The sequence below is a fragment of the Schistocerca piceifrons genome, chromosome 1 (genome assembly GCF_021461385.2).
Source record: "Schistocerca piceifrons isolate TAMUIC-IGC-003096 chromosome 1, iqSchPice1.1, whole genome shotgun sequence".
In the NCBI taxonomy this organism is placed as follows: Eukaryota; Metazoa; Arthropoda; class Insecta; order Orthoptera; family Acrididae; genus Schistocerca; species Schistocerca piceifrons.
Genome location: NC_060138.1, coordinates 576,915,118 through 576,936,862, shown reverse-complemented (window position 1 = coordinate 576,936,862; position 21,745 = coordinate 576,915,118). Strand labels below are relative to the sequence as shown.

The 21,745-nt window shown below is 37.6% G+C and overlaps 1 protein-coding gene across 4 annotated transcripts in view; it reads right to left on the bottom strand.

The window, feature by feature from the left end:
- The window catches only part of LOC124802124 (calcium homeostasis endoplasmic reticulum protein), a 341,070-nt gene that overhangs the window by 160,386 nt on the left and 158,939 nt on the right, over nucleotides 1–21,745 (bottom strand). For all 4 annotated transcript variants that reach the window (XM_047263128.1, XM_047263126.1, XM_047263124.1 and 1 more), the window contains one exon: nucleotides 4,512–4,727. In XM_047263128.1, coding sequence (XP_047119084.1) covers nucleotides 4,512–4,727 — 216 coding nt within the window. The remainder of the gene's footprint in view (nucleotides 1–4,511; nucleotides 4,728–21,745) is intronic.

The following is a 21,745-nucleotide window of genomic DNA, read 5'->3' as shown; positions in this document are numbered from 1 at the left end:
AAGTGTAGGCCAGCTTTTGCATGATGACTAAGGATCAGAGAACCAGGTCATCAATCTTTTTAAACCTAATACTGGGCTCTGTCAAGTGACAAAGGATGTAGGTTCACTCTGTTATAGGTACAATATAGAGTGCAAACTATAGACTAATAAGGATTGCATCAGCGTCAAGACATAATAGAGTGGAGTTTGTGTCTCCGACATCATTTGGACTCTTCTGTCAGGAAAGTTAATTTGGAGTCAGAACGGCTGCTTGGGTCAGATGTGGGGGTCACATATTGGCGTAATTCCTGTTGATTTCCTCAGTAGGATTATATTAGGTATGGCCCACACCTCAACAGGAAAGGGAAGGGTAAACTGGCTGGGCTAATACAGATAATTTAAGGTAGGGAGGCACTGCCATAGTGGTAAAACACCAGTGCCTACAGGTCTTGGAGCAGCAGCTTTTTTAGGATAGAAAGGACAGAAACAAGTCAAGTCCTACGAAAGATTAGGATTGAAATGAACCTTCAGTTTGAGAAATAAACTAAACAGCATAATTCTGGCACAATGTATCAGCAAACACAGCTGTTGCTTGAAATTTTCACAAATCAGCAGAAATTTTCTTTCAACCCAGTTTCATCTCAGTCAATATGAAATGCCAACTATCTCGAGTGCATCAAAATATTCGAGGCTAAGAAATAAAATTAATGAATTATTTATCTACACTGATGACTTAGTCAGCCAACCCATTTGACATAATCTGCCTCTCTGAACATCAAGTGACCAACTGTATAGACGTTTTAAGTGTTGCAAGGATTTAGATTGGTTTCTCACTTTTGCAGAGTGGAAATGGTGGATGGAGAAGTTGCCACACACATCAGGAATTGTCATAAATTTAATAGCACAGACATTCATAAATTTTGCCTAGAGCAGCATGGGGAAGTATGTGCAACAGAAGTAGAATTTCACAATAAATCATTCATAACAGTAAGTGTACATCAATTATCAGCAGGTAATTTTTTATCAGTTTATAAATCACTTTGAAGCTCTATTGGCCTATCTGACAAAAAATAAATAAATAAAAAAAAAAAAGAATTAGTGGTTGCTTGTGATTTTAATGTAGATTTTCTCAGAAACCCTTCCAGTAAGAACTTTCAGTCAGTAGCATTGTCATTCAACTTAATTCATAATGTTAACTTTCCAACTAGAAAAGCTAAGAGTTCGAACATGGCTATTGATAATATCTTTACAGAAATTTCTAATGAACAAAATTATATTATAAAACCAATAATAAGTAGCATCTTGGACCATGATGTGCAGTTCCTCTTGCTAAATGTTAATACTGATCAGGATGTAAAACCTACTAAACCTCAGTTCAAGAGGGTAGTTAGTAAGTTAAAAATTGATTGATTAGATTAGATTAGATTAGATTAGGTCCCATGGATCATGAATACGATATTACGTAATGATGTGGAACGAGTCGAATTTTCCAATACATGACATAATTAGGTTAATTTAACAACATACTTAAGTTAATATAACAACTTTTTTTTGTGTTTATTTTATTTATTTTTTTTATTTTTTTAATATTTTTTTTCTTAATTTATATCTAAAAATTCCTCTATGGAGTAGAAGGAGTTGTCATTCAGAAATTCTTTTAATTTCTTCTTAAATACTTGTTGGTTATCTGTCAGACTTTTGATACTATTTGGTAAGTGACCAAAGACTTTAGTGCCAGTATAATTCACCCCTTTCTGTGCCAAAGTTAGATTTAATCTTGAATAGTGAAGATCGTCCTTTCTCCTAGTATTGTAGTTATGCACACTGCTATTACTTTTGAATTGGGTTTGGTTGTTAATAACAAATTTCATAAGAGAGTATATATACTGAGAAGCTACTGTGAATATCCCTAGATCCTTAAATAAATGTCTGCAGGATGATGTTGGGTGGACTCCAGCTATTATTCTGATTACACGCTTCTGTGCAATAAATACTTTATTCCTCAGTGATGAATTACCCCAAAATATGATGCCATATGAAAGCAATGAGTGAAAATATGCGTAGTAAGCTAATTTACTAAGATGTTTATCACCAAAATTTGCAATGACCCTTATTGCATAAGTAGCTGAACTCAAACGTTTCAGCAGATCATCAATGTGTTTTAGGAAACTCCTCAAAGACATGAATTGGAGTGATGTGTACAATGCTCATAGCATGAATGAGAAATACAACACTTACGTACCACAAAATATTGAAGAAAGTAATACGGACATCAAAACAAATGCATTATCCGAAAATGATAGTCACATTAGGTAACAAAATGCAGACAATATGGGATACAGTGAAGAAAGAGACTGGTAGAACCTATGGATAACAGGTGTGTGTAGTGTTGCTGAAATTTACAATAAGCACTTCATAAATGTTTGTGAAAAGATGAGGTTGTCAGGTTCAGTAGATGCTGCATGGAATAACTAAGACCAGTCATTAGAAATAAGGACAATAATATGTGTATGGCCCTCACAACACCAGCAGAAGTAATGTCCACAATTAAATCGTTAAAATCAAGAAATTCTTGTGGCTCAGATAATAAATATATCAACTAAGTTGATTAAACAGTGTGCCTCTGAGTTTAGTGACCTCTGAAGTTATTGTGAAATCAATCTTTTATCAGTGGCACATTTCCTGAATGGTTGAAGTACACTAAAGTTAAACCTTTGTGTAAGAAACAAGATAAATATATACCATCAAACTTCCATCCAATTTCACTTTTGCCCACATTCTCAAAAAATATAGAAATGATAATAAACAATCCTCATCTTAACCATCTGACTATAAATAAAATATTATCCATGTCACAATTTGAAATTCAAAGGGTTCCAATGTACTCCATTCATTAGACAATACATTATTGGCACATGTTGTGGTCTGTCCGACACTTTTGACTATGTGAATCACAATGACCTTTTCAATAATCAGAATATTACAATATAACAGGAAATGCTGCAAAATGGTTCAAATCCTATCTCTCTGACAGAAAACAAAGGGGGTCAATAGGAAATAGATGTGCATTAAGCTATCAGGTATCATTCAACTAGGAACCAGTAACACGTTGTGTCCTCCAAGGTTCCATCATAGGACTATTACTTTTCCTTGCGTATATCAATGACCTTTCATCAGTAACACTACCAGATGCCAAGTTTGTTTTGTTTGCAGATGATACAAATGTTGTAATAAATAGTAAATCAAATATAGTCTTAGAAAGGTTGGCTAATGAAATTTTCATGGACATTAATAAATGGTTCCAAGTCAATTCTCTGTAACTAAACCTTTTTAAAGAAAGAAAAAGAGAAAGAGAGAGAGAGAGAGAGAGAGAGAGAGAATATAATATATGCAGTACGGAACTCATAAAAGGTTTCCTGCTATATGATGACAAGTAGATAGAAGAAGTTCAAAATGTTAAATTCTTGGGATTACAGCTTGATAATAAATTTAACTGGGAGGAGCATACCACAGAACTGCTGAAGTGCCTAAACAAATCTCTATCTGCTACACGAGTGTAGTAAGACTTAGATGACATAAAAATTAAGGAGCTAGCACACTTACACTTACTTTCATTTCATAACATCATACAGGATTATTTTCTGGGGTAACTCATCAAATCAAGCTAAAATTTTCCAAGCCCAAAACCATGCAATTCAAATTATTTGTGGTGTCAACTCAAGAACGTCCTGCAGAGGACTGTTTAAGGAACTGAGGATACTGACTACTGCTTCCCAATATATCGATTGCTTGGTGAAATTTGTCATTAAAAACATACATACATTTTTTCTCTCCCAAACCAACGGCTGAGTTCATAGAATTAATCTAGAAATAGAACTAGCTTCCACAAGTATTTAAAGTCACTTACTTTGGTCCAGAAAGATGTCCACTCTTCAGCAATACACATTACCAATAAAATGCCAGCAGTCATTAAAAAGTTTAATAACGAAGTTCAGTTTGAGATGAGTCTAAAGATTTTATTGGTGACCAACTCCTTCTACTCCAGTGATCAATTTCAAAGCAAAACCAGCTGATGCTTGCATATTAATAGTGATATCACATAAACGTGAATATTGTGTACAATCTAACTTCTGCACAAATTTTGTGCAGTAATGTGATCATTGTAAATAAGTGCTGTAAAATAGCATATCTGTTCTTATTTTGTAAATATTTATTGTGTATTCTTGTTTTCTGACATATTCCACAACCTAGAGGACTGCATCACTATGGATCAACTGGAACAAAAAGTACCTCTAGGCTAATCTCTGGAAAACCATGTGAAAACCCCACTCAGGAGAGGCAGTGTACCAGAGCAACGGCTGTTAAAACTGACACTGGTTCTAGATCTGGCTCACCGTCTTGTCTTGTACTTTTCTCAGTTTGAGAAAGTCACATGGAATACAAAAGTTACAATACCTTAATGACTAACAATAACAAATTTATCATTTAATCTAAACAGCCAATAATGCGAAAATACGATATTCCAACAGTACCTGTATCTGCTGTAAAGCATGCTGAACAAATGCCTGGTGCTGTGCTTGGTAACCTTCATAGGTCTGTTTTGTTGCAGCCATTATTGGGGTAATGACAGCAGCATGCTGTGTAATGAGTGCTGCTTGATATTCAGACCAAGAACGTGATGGGTTTCGTAACTTCTCCACAACTGAAGAGTCAAAATAGTTATTCTTGGACTCCCACAGGTTTAACAACTGTATTAAAAAAAAAAAAAGATGAATTAGAATTGTTACTGAAGAAAGGGACATTGTAAAGAGTGAAAAAATGCTTGTTAAATAAAACATTAATAAACAACTACAGCAGCAGTTTCGGCCAGGCCTCCCTTATTTATGTAAAAAGTTGTGATGCTAAAAGAATTCATTCACAAAAATTGATAGAAGAGAAATGAACCACGTGTGTGAAAGAAAGGTGCCAACTGTAAATATGTTCGATATTAACAACAGAGCTTCTAAAATCAAATGCTGGCAGTCTATTAACATTTGGTCAAACTTGCAATCAAGAACACACAAACCAAACAGAAGTGGCAGAAACTAATTTCAGGGACTAGAAAATTTTGCCCTGAGAATTAATTTCAATGTTATCCTGGCATTTACTTTATTAAAATGCTTTGAATATTAACAGAAGTTTCCATGATTTCGATGTCAACTGAAACAATGGAAACTCTCAGTTGGAATACCAACAAATGTAGGGAAAAGACAGATTGCTACTTACTGTACAGACGATACATTTAGTTGCAGATAAGTACAACTAAAAGACACTTACTATGTGCAATGTGTGTCTTTTAGTTGTGCCTGTCTGCTACCTAATGTGTCATCTTTATGGTAAGCAGCAATTATCTTTTTCTTACATTATCTATCTGTCCTTACAGTAGCAATCTGTCTTTTCCAACATTGTAGATTTTTCTTACATTGTTGTTTTAAAATCCTGCCAGACAAGAAATAAAATAATGCTATCCAGTAAAAAAGATGTCACTGACACCTGTCTGATTCTCCGCTGCTTTATACCGTGTGACTCTAGAGAGGATGTTAAATGTTTCTGTATCACTGAGTTGTGGGACATGATCTTTGGCCCCAAAACACGTTGAAAAACTTTTGCCTTGCTGTATTGCTCATGATCATAACGTGACTGACACAATATAATTTTAAAGTATTCTAAGTCAACTAATTACACGATAGAAACACCAACAGGCCATTTTTATACAAATGATGAGTCATGATATACCAAATTTGTTTGAAATTGCTCCAGGTGTAACTGAGTTATACTTTCATGTCATGCCTTTTCACCCCAAACCCTCTGCCACATGGGAGCTAGGATGTCTTATTGTCACAGTAAACACCAAGTCACATATGTGCCAATTCCTTTTTAAATTTCTTGTCACCAATAACTCAACAACCTCAAAAACTATTGATCTGACACCAATATCAGTCGTTATTGAACATCGTAAGCCATGTCTTCTCAAACCCAGCACTCAGGGTTGGTTGAGGTAAATTACCAGCATATTACTTTTATACAAATTGTGAGTCATATATTAACACGCCCCCCCCCCCCCCCCCCCCCCCCACACACACACACACAAACATTTGACTGATATTGCTTCAGATGTTTCTGAGTTAAGTCTTTTCACCCCCACCCCTGTGTGTGGTAGTTGGTTCGTACCCTCTCTGTAATCTTCATGTGAGTGCACACAACTCATCAAAGTTTCATCATAATCAGATGAATGGTACAAAAACGCACAGAAAATAAACAAACAAATATTCAGTTTTGTACATTACATAATGAAAGAAAACTTACCTTATATTTTAACATCTTACCTGTTTTTCTATGCTGTTGCCACTCAAATTTAAATATTTATTGCAGCACTCCTGCTCTCCTATGCCCTCTCAATACATAGTTGCCTATAAGTTGTTGAGCTAGTCACTTTCAGTTTGTTGTTATTTCTATAGGGATGTCCAACCAAAGAGTTGTTTAATTTGGGAAAAAGATGGTAACAATTTGGGGCTAAGCAACTGAGCTATAAGGTGAATATTCAAAACCTTCCCACATAAAATGCTGAAGCAAATCCTTTGGCAACACATTTATGGTCTCTCCTCCGAGCTTAATGTCAGTGAGCAGGACAACCTTTCAATCCCAAAAACATTGTGGCCATAACATTCTTGGGGCTCAGATTTTGAGACCATGAGTGACTCAATTTCACTGACTGGTGCTTTGATTCTGGACTTTTGTGGAAAACTCATCTCTTACCACTAGTAACAAAGTGGTTCAAAACTCTTCACCATCTTTGTCGCATCTTGTGAGAAAAGTCAATGCAGCTCCCTTTCACTGTTCTTTCTGTTCATCTGTCAAAAGTCGAGGAACCCACCTGGCACATACTTTTCTATAACCCAAATCACCACTAACAGTTTGATAAAGAACTAACAACATAATTTCAGGAAACCACAAGCTCAATACTTCACTAGTGAAACATTTATCCTGTTCAATTTTTCCCTCAGTCCTTGATTAGAGTTTACCAGTCGTAACTGACAGTCAGGCTGACTGTTGCTCATCAAGAATATTATTCATTCCTTTGCAATTAAACACGATGCGCCATTTTTTAACTGAGGCTTCAGTCCACACGTTTCCATAAACTTTAGTTATATGTCCATAAAATTTAATAATAATAATAATGTTGTTGTTATTATTTTTCCCCTATGTGGAAACTGTACTTACTACACTACAAGCCTCAAACCTGGTAGGATTGTAAATTTATCACACATTTTAAAACCCCAAAAATAAGCGGTATGCCACCATTCCTGCTCACTGCTAGTGTTATACTGGTACCAATAACAAGGAAGATCTGTGACATGGCCAGGAGAATACAGGGAAAACTGCCCACCTTGTCAGACTCTTGCAGTTCCCACATTATAATCTGATATCTTGTTGGGCAGTGACACTTTTGTTATTCATGCATTTCTTACTCATCAGAGTTAGCACATAGGACCAAATCCACCACAGTGGTTAACAATGCCTACAATATTCTTACATGACATTACCATCTTTGTCCTCTTCCAAATTCTGGAAATGGATGTCCCAGCCACATAACATGCAATATTCAAAATCTGCAACTAACTGACACAAATATGCACTTGAGATACATTTGTGCATCTGCAACCCTCCACACATTAGGCAACACAAGTTCACCATGCCAGCATAACAACTTCAGTTGTAATTGTGTGCAAGAATGACTTTGTTTGGTGACACAAACAAACAAGGTGCTGAACACCAGCTCCGTTTCCTAAATTCCATTCATTTCCCTGAACGTGCAACCCCCCCTCCTCACCCCCTGTGCACACACGAATCTTATTTGGGGGTGTTTGTTCTCATACTCCTATCACCTCTTCTATTGGCCTTCCCTCCTCCCTATGCCTTCTCTGTATGCATATGTTCCAGCACAGCAGTTTCAATTTTTTCAGAAGACATGGACACTGGAAAATCACATAGCAATGCATGGTTGGATATGTTTTCCTGGAGTGGCAGTGACAACCCAAAATACAAGAAAGGAAGGACACAAACAAGAGGAGTAAACATCTTTCTTATGCTTAGTACTGCAGAAACCAACAAATAAGAACAAAAACAGCCAATGACAGCCCTCAAAGAAGGCGTCTGAAATTACAACCCCAGACAGTGAGGGATGCCTCATATTTCCGGCACACTAAAGATCTAATATTCTACAAAAATACCAATGGTTTTCCAGATTTCCCCTGCCACAATGTGTGCAACAAGTTTGTCAGCATTGTTAATGAAGGTTTCATACATCAGTGTCCTCACATAACCCCAGAGAAAGTAATCAAGGAAAGTGATGGCTGGTGATCTTACAAGCCAATGAACCCGACCACTCTGGTAGCTCCAGTGTTGCTGACATCAAGTGGTAATACACATCGAGGCTGTAATGTGAGAGGGCCACATCATTCTGAAACCGTACGCCAGAACTAAGCATAATAAACATGTTTCTCACCCTGTTCATGTCATTCTTTCCTTGTGCTTTGCCCACCAGGAAAGTGCTCCCAGCCATGCTTTGCTATGTGATTTTCCATCACCTAGGTGTACTCTCTCTCTCCTGAAGGTTTGTTCCCCATGCTGAAGCACCTAATATATATTAGGTTCGTGTATAAGTTCATAGCAATTTTGTTTTGCATATTGTTTTTCTGGTTGCTATGGGTTTATTTATCAATTGTCATTTTTTATTTGTAGTTCACTGTTGCTATTTGAGTTAACATATTGCCATTTTGTCATTTGAAGATGGTGGGTGGAGCTGTGGATGCTAGAAAACAGAGTGGTAAGTGGAGAAATCAAAATATTTCCAACATATTCTTCCGTCTGAGCTCAACCAAGGGGTGACAGCAGCATAGGCAGCTAGAAATGTCTGAATCTTTCCTGGGATAATGCCACTGGGCATAGCTTGGCAAGAAAATGGTTTTCTCATTTTAAGTACAATTGTTTTAACACTAGCAACTCCTCCTGTTCAGGAAGACCTTAAGCATTTGATGAAGATTGTTTAAACGGGGATAATGCCATTGGACACAGTATGGCAACAAAATGGTTTTCTTGTTTTAAGGATAATTGCTTTGACATTAGTGACTCTCCCCTTTCAGGAAGACCTTCAGGGTTTAATGAAGATCATTTAAATGCATTAATCCACAATGACCCACATTAGTTTATCCGCTAATTCGGAAATGTGATGAACTGTGATCATTCTACCATTGTGTGACATTTGCATGCAATGTGGAAGGTTCAAAAATATAGAGTATCGGTACTGCAAACTCAAAGCCAAAATCACAAAAATTAGTGGGTGGTGACATGTGTATCCCTACCTCCTCATCACCAATTGGATCATGAACAACACTGACCATTCCTGTCTTGTATCATTACTGGTGATAAAGACATGGTGTCTTTATGCTAACATAAGGAAAAGACAGGAATGGTTGAGACTAAACAAAGCAGCAACGCTGTGCATAGACCAGCGTGCACCCATAAAAGATAATGTCACACGTCTGATGGGACAGCAACTGTGTGATATACTATGAACTGCTTCTCTGAGATGTAACCATCGCTGCTAAAATTTACTGTCAACAACTGAGACATCTTGCAGACGCAATCCGAGAACAATGAACAGGGAGTGATGCTACTCCACAATAACGCCGATCTGCATTCTGCTAGATTGACAAAAAACACTGTGCAGGAGGTTAGATGGGAAGCAATTCTACATCCACCTTATTCATCTAACCTTGCACCCTCAGATTTTCACCTTTTTTGCTCTCTACGGAACAACTTTCAAGGACCACCTTTTCCAGAAGAAAATGCACCCTGGACATAACTCATCGTGTTTCTTAACTCAAAACCATGATTTCTACGGCTTGGGAATAACAAAGTTACCCCAGCAGTGACAGACTGTTGTAAAAAGTGGAGTATACTTTTTTTGATGACTTAAGTCTCTGTTGTGTGTATCTGTTGTACTTATTAGACTTATGAAAAAAAATGTTATGAACTTATGCACTAAGCCAATACACATATCCTCAACAAGGACACCACCTCCCTTTGCTGCACAAAGACCTCAAAACAGTAATTTACTGTGTATCTGTGTACTGAGAAGGCCAGTGATAGCTTACTGATTATTCATTCAGTTTTACATGGCACAGCTAGTGTTACAGAATCTGAAGAACATGACTGTGCTATACTGTAGAAAGAAAAAAACTATTTCTGCAATAGAAGAAGGAAAGGGAGGGGGCAGCAGGCGGTAGTGTGAAATTTCAAAGCTGAGAGTCCTTGGGTTCCTCTCCAGGAATTGGATCCTTCTCAAATTCTATGGGATGCAAACACAATGCCACAGTCATAGATCTATAAATTATACAGTTTAACTGGCATGGCTGCACAACAAGGTGATAAAACTAAATTGACAGGGGCTAGTTTGGTTCACTCCTAGGCCATTAAAAGTTGATTCTACCAGCCAAACTGAGGGTGGGTTTGGGATATTTCCCCAGTCATCTAGTTGTCTTACCCTTTACGCAACTGTCCCAAAAAATGTTGCTTCCAAAACATATTTTATTCAACTTCTGTTGGGTCAGCCACCATTAGAAAATATAAATCATGGAAGTAATGCAATAAATCCCTTATATTCATCAGAAATGAATTTTTGTAGCAAGCAAAACGTTATATATGCCATCAAAGTCAAAGTAGTGTTTTTATACGGCAGAGCTAGTGTAACAGACTTGTTTCTCCGCTTCGAAGAATCTTAATCTGGCATTTTTTGTTGGTATCAGCTAGGATTTTGTCAACTGTTCAGATTGTTTTCAATTTTAGAAATTCAATTTATCAGTAACTTTACTGGGTAAATTTTTTGAGAATATTTGCTAGCTATATTTCATAAGTCGTTGGATACCTTAGACTAAATAATATGAGGATAAAATTCCAGTTCACTGAATCGGAAAGGTGGAATCCACATTTATATTAATGATACAAAAAGGTGTACTTTTCATATATTCTCATTAATTTTATAACGAGTAATCAAGCTAAAAAGCTCTGAGCAGATAATAATTTAGCCCATGATGTGGCACATACTTTTTGTAATAACCCTGGGACACTCAATGCCAAGCAGCAAAGAGAATTCTATTCCATATGAAACAAAAACAAATGCAACTTAAACTTGATTTTTATAAGGCAAGTGGTGGTGCAGTCCCAAGGAACTGCAGCAAGAGGCCAGGAATAGTCCTTCTAGAAGGGAAGAAAAATACATGGCATTGACCACAGGGTTCCAAAATACTTAATGGATGCAAAAATTCATGAGAGAAATGTCTCCAGCTCTCAAATCAAGTTCTATCAAGCTAACTGATAATAAGGAATCAATCAGTTCAGAAAACAAAACTGAATCAGAGACTTGCACCAAGAACATCGACACTAAGAATATGTTAATACCAGACAAAACTGAATTGATAAAATCACTATGGAACACATCTAAATTGATCATATTTGCTACCATGAAATAATTCTGGCACGGATATTGGTTATTAGTGCATTGTACAGGGTGGCACATGAAATGTCATACTCTGACATTTCCTAATAAATATTTTATTTGCAGGTTGGCAAATGTTGAAATGTTGTGACAAGTAGCTATAGTTTGTGCATGGCTCACAAGTAGACAGGATTTGTCAATATCAATCATGTGTGTTGCCACTGCTTCAGTTTGGTAAAATGATGAAGTTTGGTAAAATGATGAACAATGGCTGGTTGACATTAAAAATGAAAGTAAAGACTGTTGTTTTATGTGGAAACAATGAGTGTAGCAGACACTCAGTGATGTTTTATGTTCTTATACGAGGTGGGCCCCCTGCAGACTAGAGAGTGTATAGACTACACAAAATTTGAAACTGATAGCAGTACTTTAAAGCACAAGTGACCTCATGCCAACACAATCCATACTCCACAGAATACTGAGGCTCTAAGAGTGACTTTGAAAGGAAGAGGGAATATCAGATTTCTTGCATGAGAAGCTCCCTTTGCTGTACACAAGATTGAAAATGGAGGAGAAAAAGTGAGTATATGGTGTGTCATGAGGTGAGCTTCAGGCAAATTGGGCATATCTTCTTTTCAGAGAATACTTCACGTTGACATGAAATTATTCCCATAGAAAATAACAAAATTGTACATGCTGACAGAAAATGACATGGAACGGCAATTACAAATTGCAGCTTTCACTTTTGGTAATGATGAAATGATTCATAGCACATGGTTCTCTAATGAGGTATACATTCACCTGAATGGCAGCAGCAAGAGGGAATATCAGATTTCTTGCATGAGAAGCTCCCTTTGCTGTACACAAGATTGAAAATGGTGGAGAAAAAGTGAGTATATGGTGTGTCATTGCCAGCCACGGAATCACTGCATTAATCTTTTTCAATAGCACAGTTAATAATGCACGCTACATGGACATATTGCAGGATAATTTTCTTCCAGAACTTAATGCAACAGGGTTACCAATGGAGATACAATGGTTCATGCAAGAGGGATTTCATCCTCCCACAGCAAACATAATTCTAGATTTCTGACACGGGCATTTCAAACACTCTGTGATGTCCCATTGAAATCCAGAATATTTTCAGGGTGGTCTAATATGGCTGCCACACAGCCTGGGTATTAGTCACTGTGATTATTTCTCATGTGGAACATTTTTGAAGAAGACAGTCTGCTGCAACAAACCATGTAATCTAATGCAACTGCAAGCAATTACCACAACAATTTTCCATGGAACAACAAAAGATTTGTGTCATAGCATGGTGAGAAACACCACAATTTGTCTCAAAGACATGGTACATCAACAAGATGGACATTTCAAATGCATACTGCATGCTTGCTGAGCATACACATTCTGATGTAATGTAAAAAGAAAAAAAATTCTGTTCATTAAAAGTTATAGACACAGTTCTTAATGTACAGCAAGTTGTTATTGTTGTCATCTTATTTCACTGTGGTATGTGCTGAGTAAATTACATTCATCAAACACAACTATTCCACAATTTTGAGAAGAAATAAGGTTGCAGGATTTCTTTCATTTATGCAGCAGCTGAGGTTTAAGGTTATAACAACTGCATACATCTACTTATATCATATTAATTTGTGCCAGACAAATAAATTTACTGTTTTATTTTTGCTATTGCAATTTCAGTGTTTATGCCATTATCAAGCATATATCAGGAAGACATAAATAAAGGGAAGACTCAAACAATTTCCATATATAAAAGACTATGTCCTGATTGACTGGCTGACTCATCATCATACAGCCTAAACTGCAACAACACAAAACCAGAAGGTGTGGATATTACACTGTAGGTGTCATGCAAGGAAAGATTTTGCGAAATTCCAACCCTAAGGGCGTAAAATAGAGGAAGAAAGTGTTCTTTTTTTTGGTCAAAATAAAGAAATACACGTTTCAGCATTTTTGGAAATTTAACAGTATGGGAATGAAGTAGTGCATGAAAGCTGCTTCTTCTTCTTCTTCTTCTTCTTCTTCTACTTCTATTTCTCCTCCTCTCCCTCTCCCTCTCTCTCTGTTTTTAAAGTATATCATTATTAAAGAACAACTAAAGTATTTTTAAGCCACATCTATGAACACTGGTATTTGACTTCTTCGTTACAAATAAAAAAATGGCCAGTGATTAGCACACTGGACTCGCATTCGGGAGGACGACGGTTCAATCCCGTCTCCAGCCATCCTGATTTAGGTTTTCCATGATTTCCTTAAATCGTTTCAGGCAAATGCTGGGATGGTTCCTTTGAAAGGGCACGGCCGATTTCCTTCCCCATCCTTCCCTAACCCGAGCTTGCACTCCGTCTCTAATGACCTCGTTGTCGACGGGATGTTAAACACTAACCTCCTCCCTCCTCCTCCTCCTCCGAATGTTGGAAATTGAACCCCTAATGGGGAGAAATAAGGGGTGAGATTTATTATGAAAATATCTTATTATTGAAGCATTTTAAAGCTTTTGGGGGTGAAATGGGGGATGGAAGATTTTATAGGAATATTTCATTGTGCAAGCATTTTTGAAGCTACATCTATGAAAATTTGTATTTGGCTGCTCTGCTAGAAATAAAACATATGCATGTCATTATTTCTGGAATTTCAAACCTAAGGGGGTGAACAAGGCAGTGAAACATTTTATGAAAATATTTCATTGTGAAAACATTTTTAAAGCTAAATCTTTGAAAATTGGTGTTTGGCTTCTTGGTTAGAGATGAAAAAAATACATGTTTAACTGTTTTGGAAACACCTAAGGGAGTGAAATATGGTCAGACTGATTCACTGACTCACCATCGGTCAGCCCAAACTGCTAAGGGTAGAAACTTGAAATTTGGAGAGGGTGTGAATCTTCTACTGAAAGCACCATTTAAGAGTAGATTGTCCGAAATTCCACTTGTAAGGAGATGAAATAGGGGATGAAAGGCTTCCCGAAAGTATGTCTCTATTAAGGGAATTTTGTAGCTAGACCTACAAAACTGGTTTTTGGTTTCTTAGTCTGAAATGACTAGAAGGGATCGATAGGTAGGACATGTTCTGAGGCATCAAGGGATCACCAATTTAGTATTGGAGGGCGGCGTGGAGGGTAAAAATCGTAAAGGGAGACCAAGAGATGAATACACTAAGCAGATTCAGAAGGATGCAGGTTGCAGTAGGTACTGGGAGATGAAGAGACTTGCACAGGATAGAGTAGCATGGAGAGCTGCATCAAACCAAGACCGCAACAGCAACAACAACAACAACAACAACAACAACAGTCTAAAATGAAAAATACATATTTCGGCATTTTTGGAAATTCAACCATTAAGCGTAAAATAGTGTGTGAAACTTTTTTTTGGAAATAAATAATTACTAAAAAACTACTAATCAATTTTTAGGCTACATCTATGACAATTGGTATTTGTCTTCTCTGTTAGCAATAAAAAAAGTGTGTTGCAGTGTTTCTGGAGATTCAACCCCTAAGGGAGTGCAATAAGGGTCAAAGATTTTTAAGAAAATATTTTGTTACATATAAAAAAATTTAAAGCAAATTTATGAAAGCAAGTATTTCACTTGTTGGTTAGATTTAAAGAAATATTTGTTATCGCATGGATGATGCTGTGGAAGTATCTCCACAAGAACACAAAAGGCATGGTTAACAAAAGCTTTGGACTCCAGCTACCAGAATCGCTTTTTGGTTAGAAGTACATTTGCGAAAGACCATGCTTATAGGGCCTTAATTTGCATGAAAAGCTTGGAAGGTGTTGCAATTTGTGAACAACATAAAAATTCGATTAAATAAAAAAAAATAAAATAAAAAAATCTCAGCAGGTCATACAGTCTATGCAAGCAACACAGCGGGCACTAAGCTAGTTTGAACTTAAATTTCTAAACAGTGTTAATACACACACCCTTAGAAATAACTGATGCTGTGTCACAGCAGTGATATGCATTATAAATAATGGTAGTCTTACTTTACAACCGGTTAACAAATCATAGATACATGAATTTTATAAAGGGTACACAAGAACTCCACTGACAAACTTTCAGATGTTGTTCAGGGTTATCTTCTGAGTATTTTGGTATAAGGGATCAAGAGTCTCCAGGGGCTCATACAGAGTAATATAAATATGATTTATTCAGTTAGTTACCACAATCACCCTTGTTTCTGTAAAAAATACCTTCACAACAGTGAAAAAGCTTATAACATGCAATAACCAAAATGTACAACAAAAAGTCATGCAACAACCCTCAGACATATACAAAACTAGTGTGACTTGGCTGCCGTCAGTGCAGAAACAGCTCAGCATACTGTCATCATGCTGCTATTCCACTGCATTCAGTGAACCCATACGTGAGGTGCACATCAACCAATTCTTCATCAGTAAATCTATCCATAGAATTGCTTTGTACCACTGTTAATTCCCAACTTTTTTGAGTGATACTTGTACTCCAGTTTTCATTTTTCTCCTGCATTGCTATTACTGTGTCACAGTTCAGGTATGGAGATACCCAGGATGGCTTAGCAGTCCAATCCTGGCATGAAACATGCCCAACTAACGCTTCCAGAAAACAACATTCTAGATGTTTCATCCTGTATAATGCCACAAATTCAGATTATGAGTGAGTATGAAGGGTGGCATTGCAAATGACAGAAATAATACTTATAATGGAGGCAATAGCTGCAACCACTAATAAAAATAACTTTTATTACTTCATTTGTGCCAGTTCTAGAGAAAGTTAAAATACAAATGCGGCTGTAAAAAGTAAAGTCATAGTGTGGTAGCAAGAATAACAAAAGGGGGCATCTGCAACCCACAGATTAACTAGTCAGTAGTACATATTGATGTTTACACACTGAATGACAGCAGCATGAATAAATCACATAGTTGCATAATGGTAAATAAAGAAAGTAGATTGTTTAACAAAATCAATTCCATTATCATAACCTGAGGTTAAAAATAATATAGTACTCATAAATAACTATGTAGCCTAGCAAAATATATATAAAACTTATTTGTCAACACAATGAACAATAAAATAATAATAGTACTCTAAATTGGTGATGCCAACAAAGAGACTGAAACATTACTGGTCAATGAGCCTACCAATAAATTCAAATACTGTTACAATGCTAATAAGACAAAAACCACAAAATGAATGTTATCTAGCAAATAGTTTGCCAAATTTCATACACACAATAACCCTGACATGTTTAATAATTACTTCTCCAAAGGCTGGATTAGACAAAAGCCAAACCAATGAGGTATGCTTATCAATTAAGAATCATTTAGAACATGTGACTGTATATTAATTAAACAGAAACACAGGTAAGTGCAACCAGTCATTTACAATATATTTGTTTATTACCATAAATTGGTTTTAGAGCCTTCAGTTAGTGCTTCCAGTAGTTATATACTTATTTTTATAGTGTGATGTTGGGTACTGGCTCTGTGACAAGAAGAAAGGAAACTCATTAATATATCATCATGAATGATTGTTATTTAGCAAGTTGAGTTGAAAAATGAATCAATAATACATCACCTCATATACTGCCACACTACATAGAGATTCATTTGTCAATACAACTTGCCATATAACTATCATTCGTGGCACTACATTAAAATGATTTATATCGTCTTGCCAAAGACCAAGTACTCAGCATCGTGCTATGACAATAGATGTGTAACTTCTGCATGCCCCATTTGAAAATGAGCCAGAAGAGGTGCCAAAACTGGTTTATGGAAGTAAACAAATATACCATAAGTAAATAGGGGCAGCTACCTGTGTTTATATCACAAACTTACACCTTCAAATGCGAAAATATTTTGTTGATGCCGACCTACATATGGAGAAACAATAGTCATAATAAAATAAGGAAAATCAGAGCTCGCGCGAAAAGATATACGTGTTCATTTTTTTCCATGTGCTATTTGGGACTGTAACAACCCTCTGCCAGACACTTAAGTGTGATTTGCAGAGTATCTAAGTAGACATAGATGTATATCCAGTGAAACAATGGAAACTACAGGAAGGAATAACAACCTCACATCCACAGAAAAAATTGCAAACTACAATCTGCAACTGATCCTGACATAATATTGCTACTTGCTGACAAAGGCTCTAACACAATGGTTATAAACAGCAGCACAGTGCCCAGATCGTCACTGTCGACACCTCTTCCCTATGCATTAACATCCACAATGACCAATGCCCATGGCCTTGCAGCTATTGAATAAGACCTTTCGCAATGCTTGACTCACTCCAAATCTACAACTTTCTTCCTGGTCAACATAACCAACAATATTCTCACCCATAATTATGAGGGTAATCCCAAAAGTAAGTTTTCCTATTTTTTTTATAAGTACAGAACTCTGTTTGTGTGGCAGTTGGTCACACTGTTACGAAGAGTGCTTCATGCACTGTGTGTAAACATGCGCACACCACACTGAGGCCCTAAGTCTTGGCTTGGCAGCCGTTGAGACTGGATCTCCCGTTGGATGTTACCGCCAAGTGTGAATTGCATGCTGTTATTCGGTTTTTGAACGCAAAGGGCACTGCGCCGATTGAAATCCATCGCCAAATGACGGAAGTGTATGGTGAGTCATGCATGGATATCAAAAATGTTCGTAATTGGTGTAGAGAGTTTGCAGCTGGTCGGACTGAAATTCACGACAAACAATGGAGCAGGAGACCGTCAATTTCTGAGGAGACAGTGTTGAAGGTTGAGCAAACCATGCATGAAGATCGACGGGTCACCCTGGATGATCTCTGCACGTTAGTTCCTGAGGTTTCCCGAAACACTGCTCACAGAATTTTAACGGAAACACTGAACTACCGGAAGGTGTGCGCAAGAAGGGTGCCACGCATGCAGCAACGAGTTGATGCTTCCCGCGCAGGACAACTTTCTGGAGTCAATTGTCGTGGGTGACGAAACCTGGGCATACTACTTTACACCTGAGACCAAGCAACAATCATTCCAGAGGCGGAATCCTTCTTCGCCACAGCCGCGGAAATTCAAACAAACACAGTCTGCCGTAAAGTCATATCAACCGTTTTTTGGGATCGCAAAGAGGTATTGTTGGTCTACTTTATGCCCACTGGGACCACAATTAATGCTGACAGGTACTGTGAGACTCTGAAAAAACTCAAACGGGCAATTCAGAACCGGAGAAGAGGAATGTTGAACAAAGGCGTACACATTCTCCATGACAACGTTCGCCCACACATTGCTCGGCAAACTGTTGCTCTCCTCCAACAGTTTCAGTAGAATATAATCACCCATCCACCCTATAGTCCTGACCCTGGCGCTCGGTGACTATCAACTGTTCCCTAGGTTAAAAGAACATTTGGCTGGAAAGCGATTCAGCTCTGACGACGAGGTGAAAGAAGAGGTTCACAACTTCCTAAACAGCATGGCAGTGAGCTGGTATGACATCGGCATACAAAAACTGCCACAGTGCTTACAAAAGTGCATTGATAGGAAATTGTGATTATGTCGAAAAATAGCTAAATGTTCAAGCTGTAAACAGATATAAACCATTGTAGAAATAAACAGGTCTATATACTTATAAAAAATAGGAGAGCTTACTTTTGGGATTACCCATGTATTTCTCCTTCGAAGGCATCACCTACAAACACATCTGTGGTACAGCAATAGGCACCCATATGGCACCATCCTATCCTTACCTGTTCAAGAATCATCTAGAGGAATCCTTCACGACCACCCCTTACCTGGTTCAGAACCACTGATGACATCTTGATGATTTCAACTGAGGGTGAGAGCACTGCATCCACATTTCTCCACAACTTCAACACCTTCTCCCCCAGTCACATGACGTGGTCTTCTTCAGCCTAAACAGTCTACTTCAGTAATGCCAACCCCCACCTCAAGGAAGGCTACACCAGTAGCTCTGTCCACACCATATCTACCTATCAGCAACAATACCTCCAATTTGACAGCTACCACTCGTTTCACCTCAAGAAGTCCCTTCCACACAGCCAAGACACCCAGGGTCATCATACTGTAGTAATGGGCAGATCCTCTTCAAGTATGCCAAGGGTCTCGCTGAGGCCTTTACAGACCGAAATTATCTTCCCAAACTTGTCCAGAAACAAATCTCCCACAACTTGTTTGACAGTCACCTACTATCCCCTACATATCCACAGTTGGGATATAAATGAAGATTCCTGTCATGACTTACAAGGGGAGGCCATGACATTGGGGTCACAGATTTACTTCAAACTTTGTACACCTTTAGTAGGCCATTAAAACAACAGAATGTGAAAGTAGTAAGATGCACCACTCTGGCAATTCTGGAAAAATTGCAAGAGAAGTTTTATGCATCTATTATGTAAAACATGTATCTGTGCAATGGGGCTGAGTGTAAGAATTCATTGTGGTCATGTGGTTAGCGTTTGTGCATGGCAAGTGGGTCATGGAGGAGGCGATGGTTTGAATTCTGGTAACACTTTTTTTTTTATCACTGCTCTCATTGGTTTATTTATATGACATTTGAGAGGTAATATAATGAAAAAATCCTACATGCATTTTCATGAAGTTGTAGCAAATTTTATATGTTATTTGACTATTTACTATTTGAACATCTTGTTTAGGTGCTAGTCAACAGCACATACGAATTTTAGAAAATACATTACACTGTGCTGTCTGTGATAATGATATTTATTCTGCTACTGGTTTCAGTATTAAACCATCTTCAATGGCAGAAAATTATTGCAGAATTATCACGTCATACATGCTTTGAAATACGTTACACTGAAAATCATAATTGCCAACATAAATAAAAAATCGTAGCAAGATTACAGTACGATGGCACGATAACAAAAGGCCTGCGATAATTTTTCTGCAGCTGAAGATGGTTTAAGACCGAAACTGGTATTTACTACTTTTAATTAAATTTTTTCAGGATGAGAGCAGACTTGGAAAGCACAAATAAAACCTCAATAAATAATTATGCAAATGACGTTATTCCAAATTAATGATACAGTAAGTCACAGTATGCCAGACTGAAAGTGTAATGTAGAATTATTTGTGGGATGTGCTCTCGACATCACACATTGCAGGATATTATTTGTCATACGGACATGGAAAACATAAATTGAAACTTCCTGCAAATACACATGTTCTTTTTTTTCCCCTATTATATTACCTCTCAAATATCATACAGATTAAATAACGAGACCAGTGATGAAAGAAATATATATTACGAAATAAGCGTCAGTGGGATGCAAACCGTCACCCTGTCTATGACCCTCTTGCCATGCATGAACGCTAACCATATGACCACAAAGAATTCTTACGGCCAGTCACTTTGCACAGATACATAGTTTACATAATAGATGCGTAAAACTTCTGTTGTGATTTTCTTGGAAGTGCCAGAGTGTGCAACTTAACCACTTTCAGATTATGTTGTTCTAATGGCCTATTAAAGGTGTGCAAAGTCTGAAGTAAATCTGTGATCCTAATGTCATGGCCTCCCCTTGTTAGTACCATCCGAGAATGGAGCAACTAAATCACATTCTCCGCAGGGGTTCTGCCTCTCTCTCATCCTGTCCTGAAATGAGAAACATCCTCCCTACCCCTCCCAAAGTGGTATTCTGCTGTCCTCTCAATCTTTGCCATATCCTTGTCTGTCACTACACTATCCCTGCTCCTGACCCATTGCCTCATAGCTTGTACCCCTGCAATATATCCAGATGCAAGAACTGTCCCATACATCCTAGAACTACCACCAACTCCAGTCCTCTCATTGGCATCTCCTATAACATCAAAGGCAGGGCCACCTGTGAAAGCAGCCTTGATCAACAAATTTAGCTACAACCAGTGTGCCGCACTCTATATGTGGGCACAACTAATAACAAGCTAACTGTCCACAGGAGTGACCACAGCCAAACTGTGACCAAGAGACAACTGTACCACCCAGCTGCTCAACATACTACCCAACACGATGTGTTTCACTTTAATGACTGCTTCACAGCCCACGCCATCTGGATTATTCCTACTAACACCAGCTGTTCTGAATTCTGCAGATGAGAACTCTTCCTACAATATCCTTTGCTCTCATAATATCCTGACCTCAAACTTCGCTAGAATCTGTACTACCTGTCTATTCCATTCCCGTGTAAGTCTACAGTTCTATCAATGTTACATCCAATTTTTTTATCTTCAAC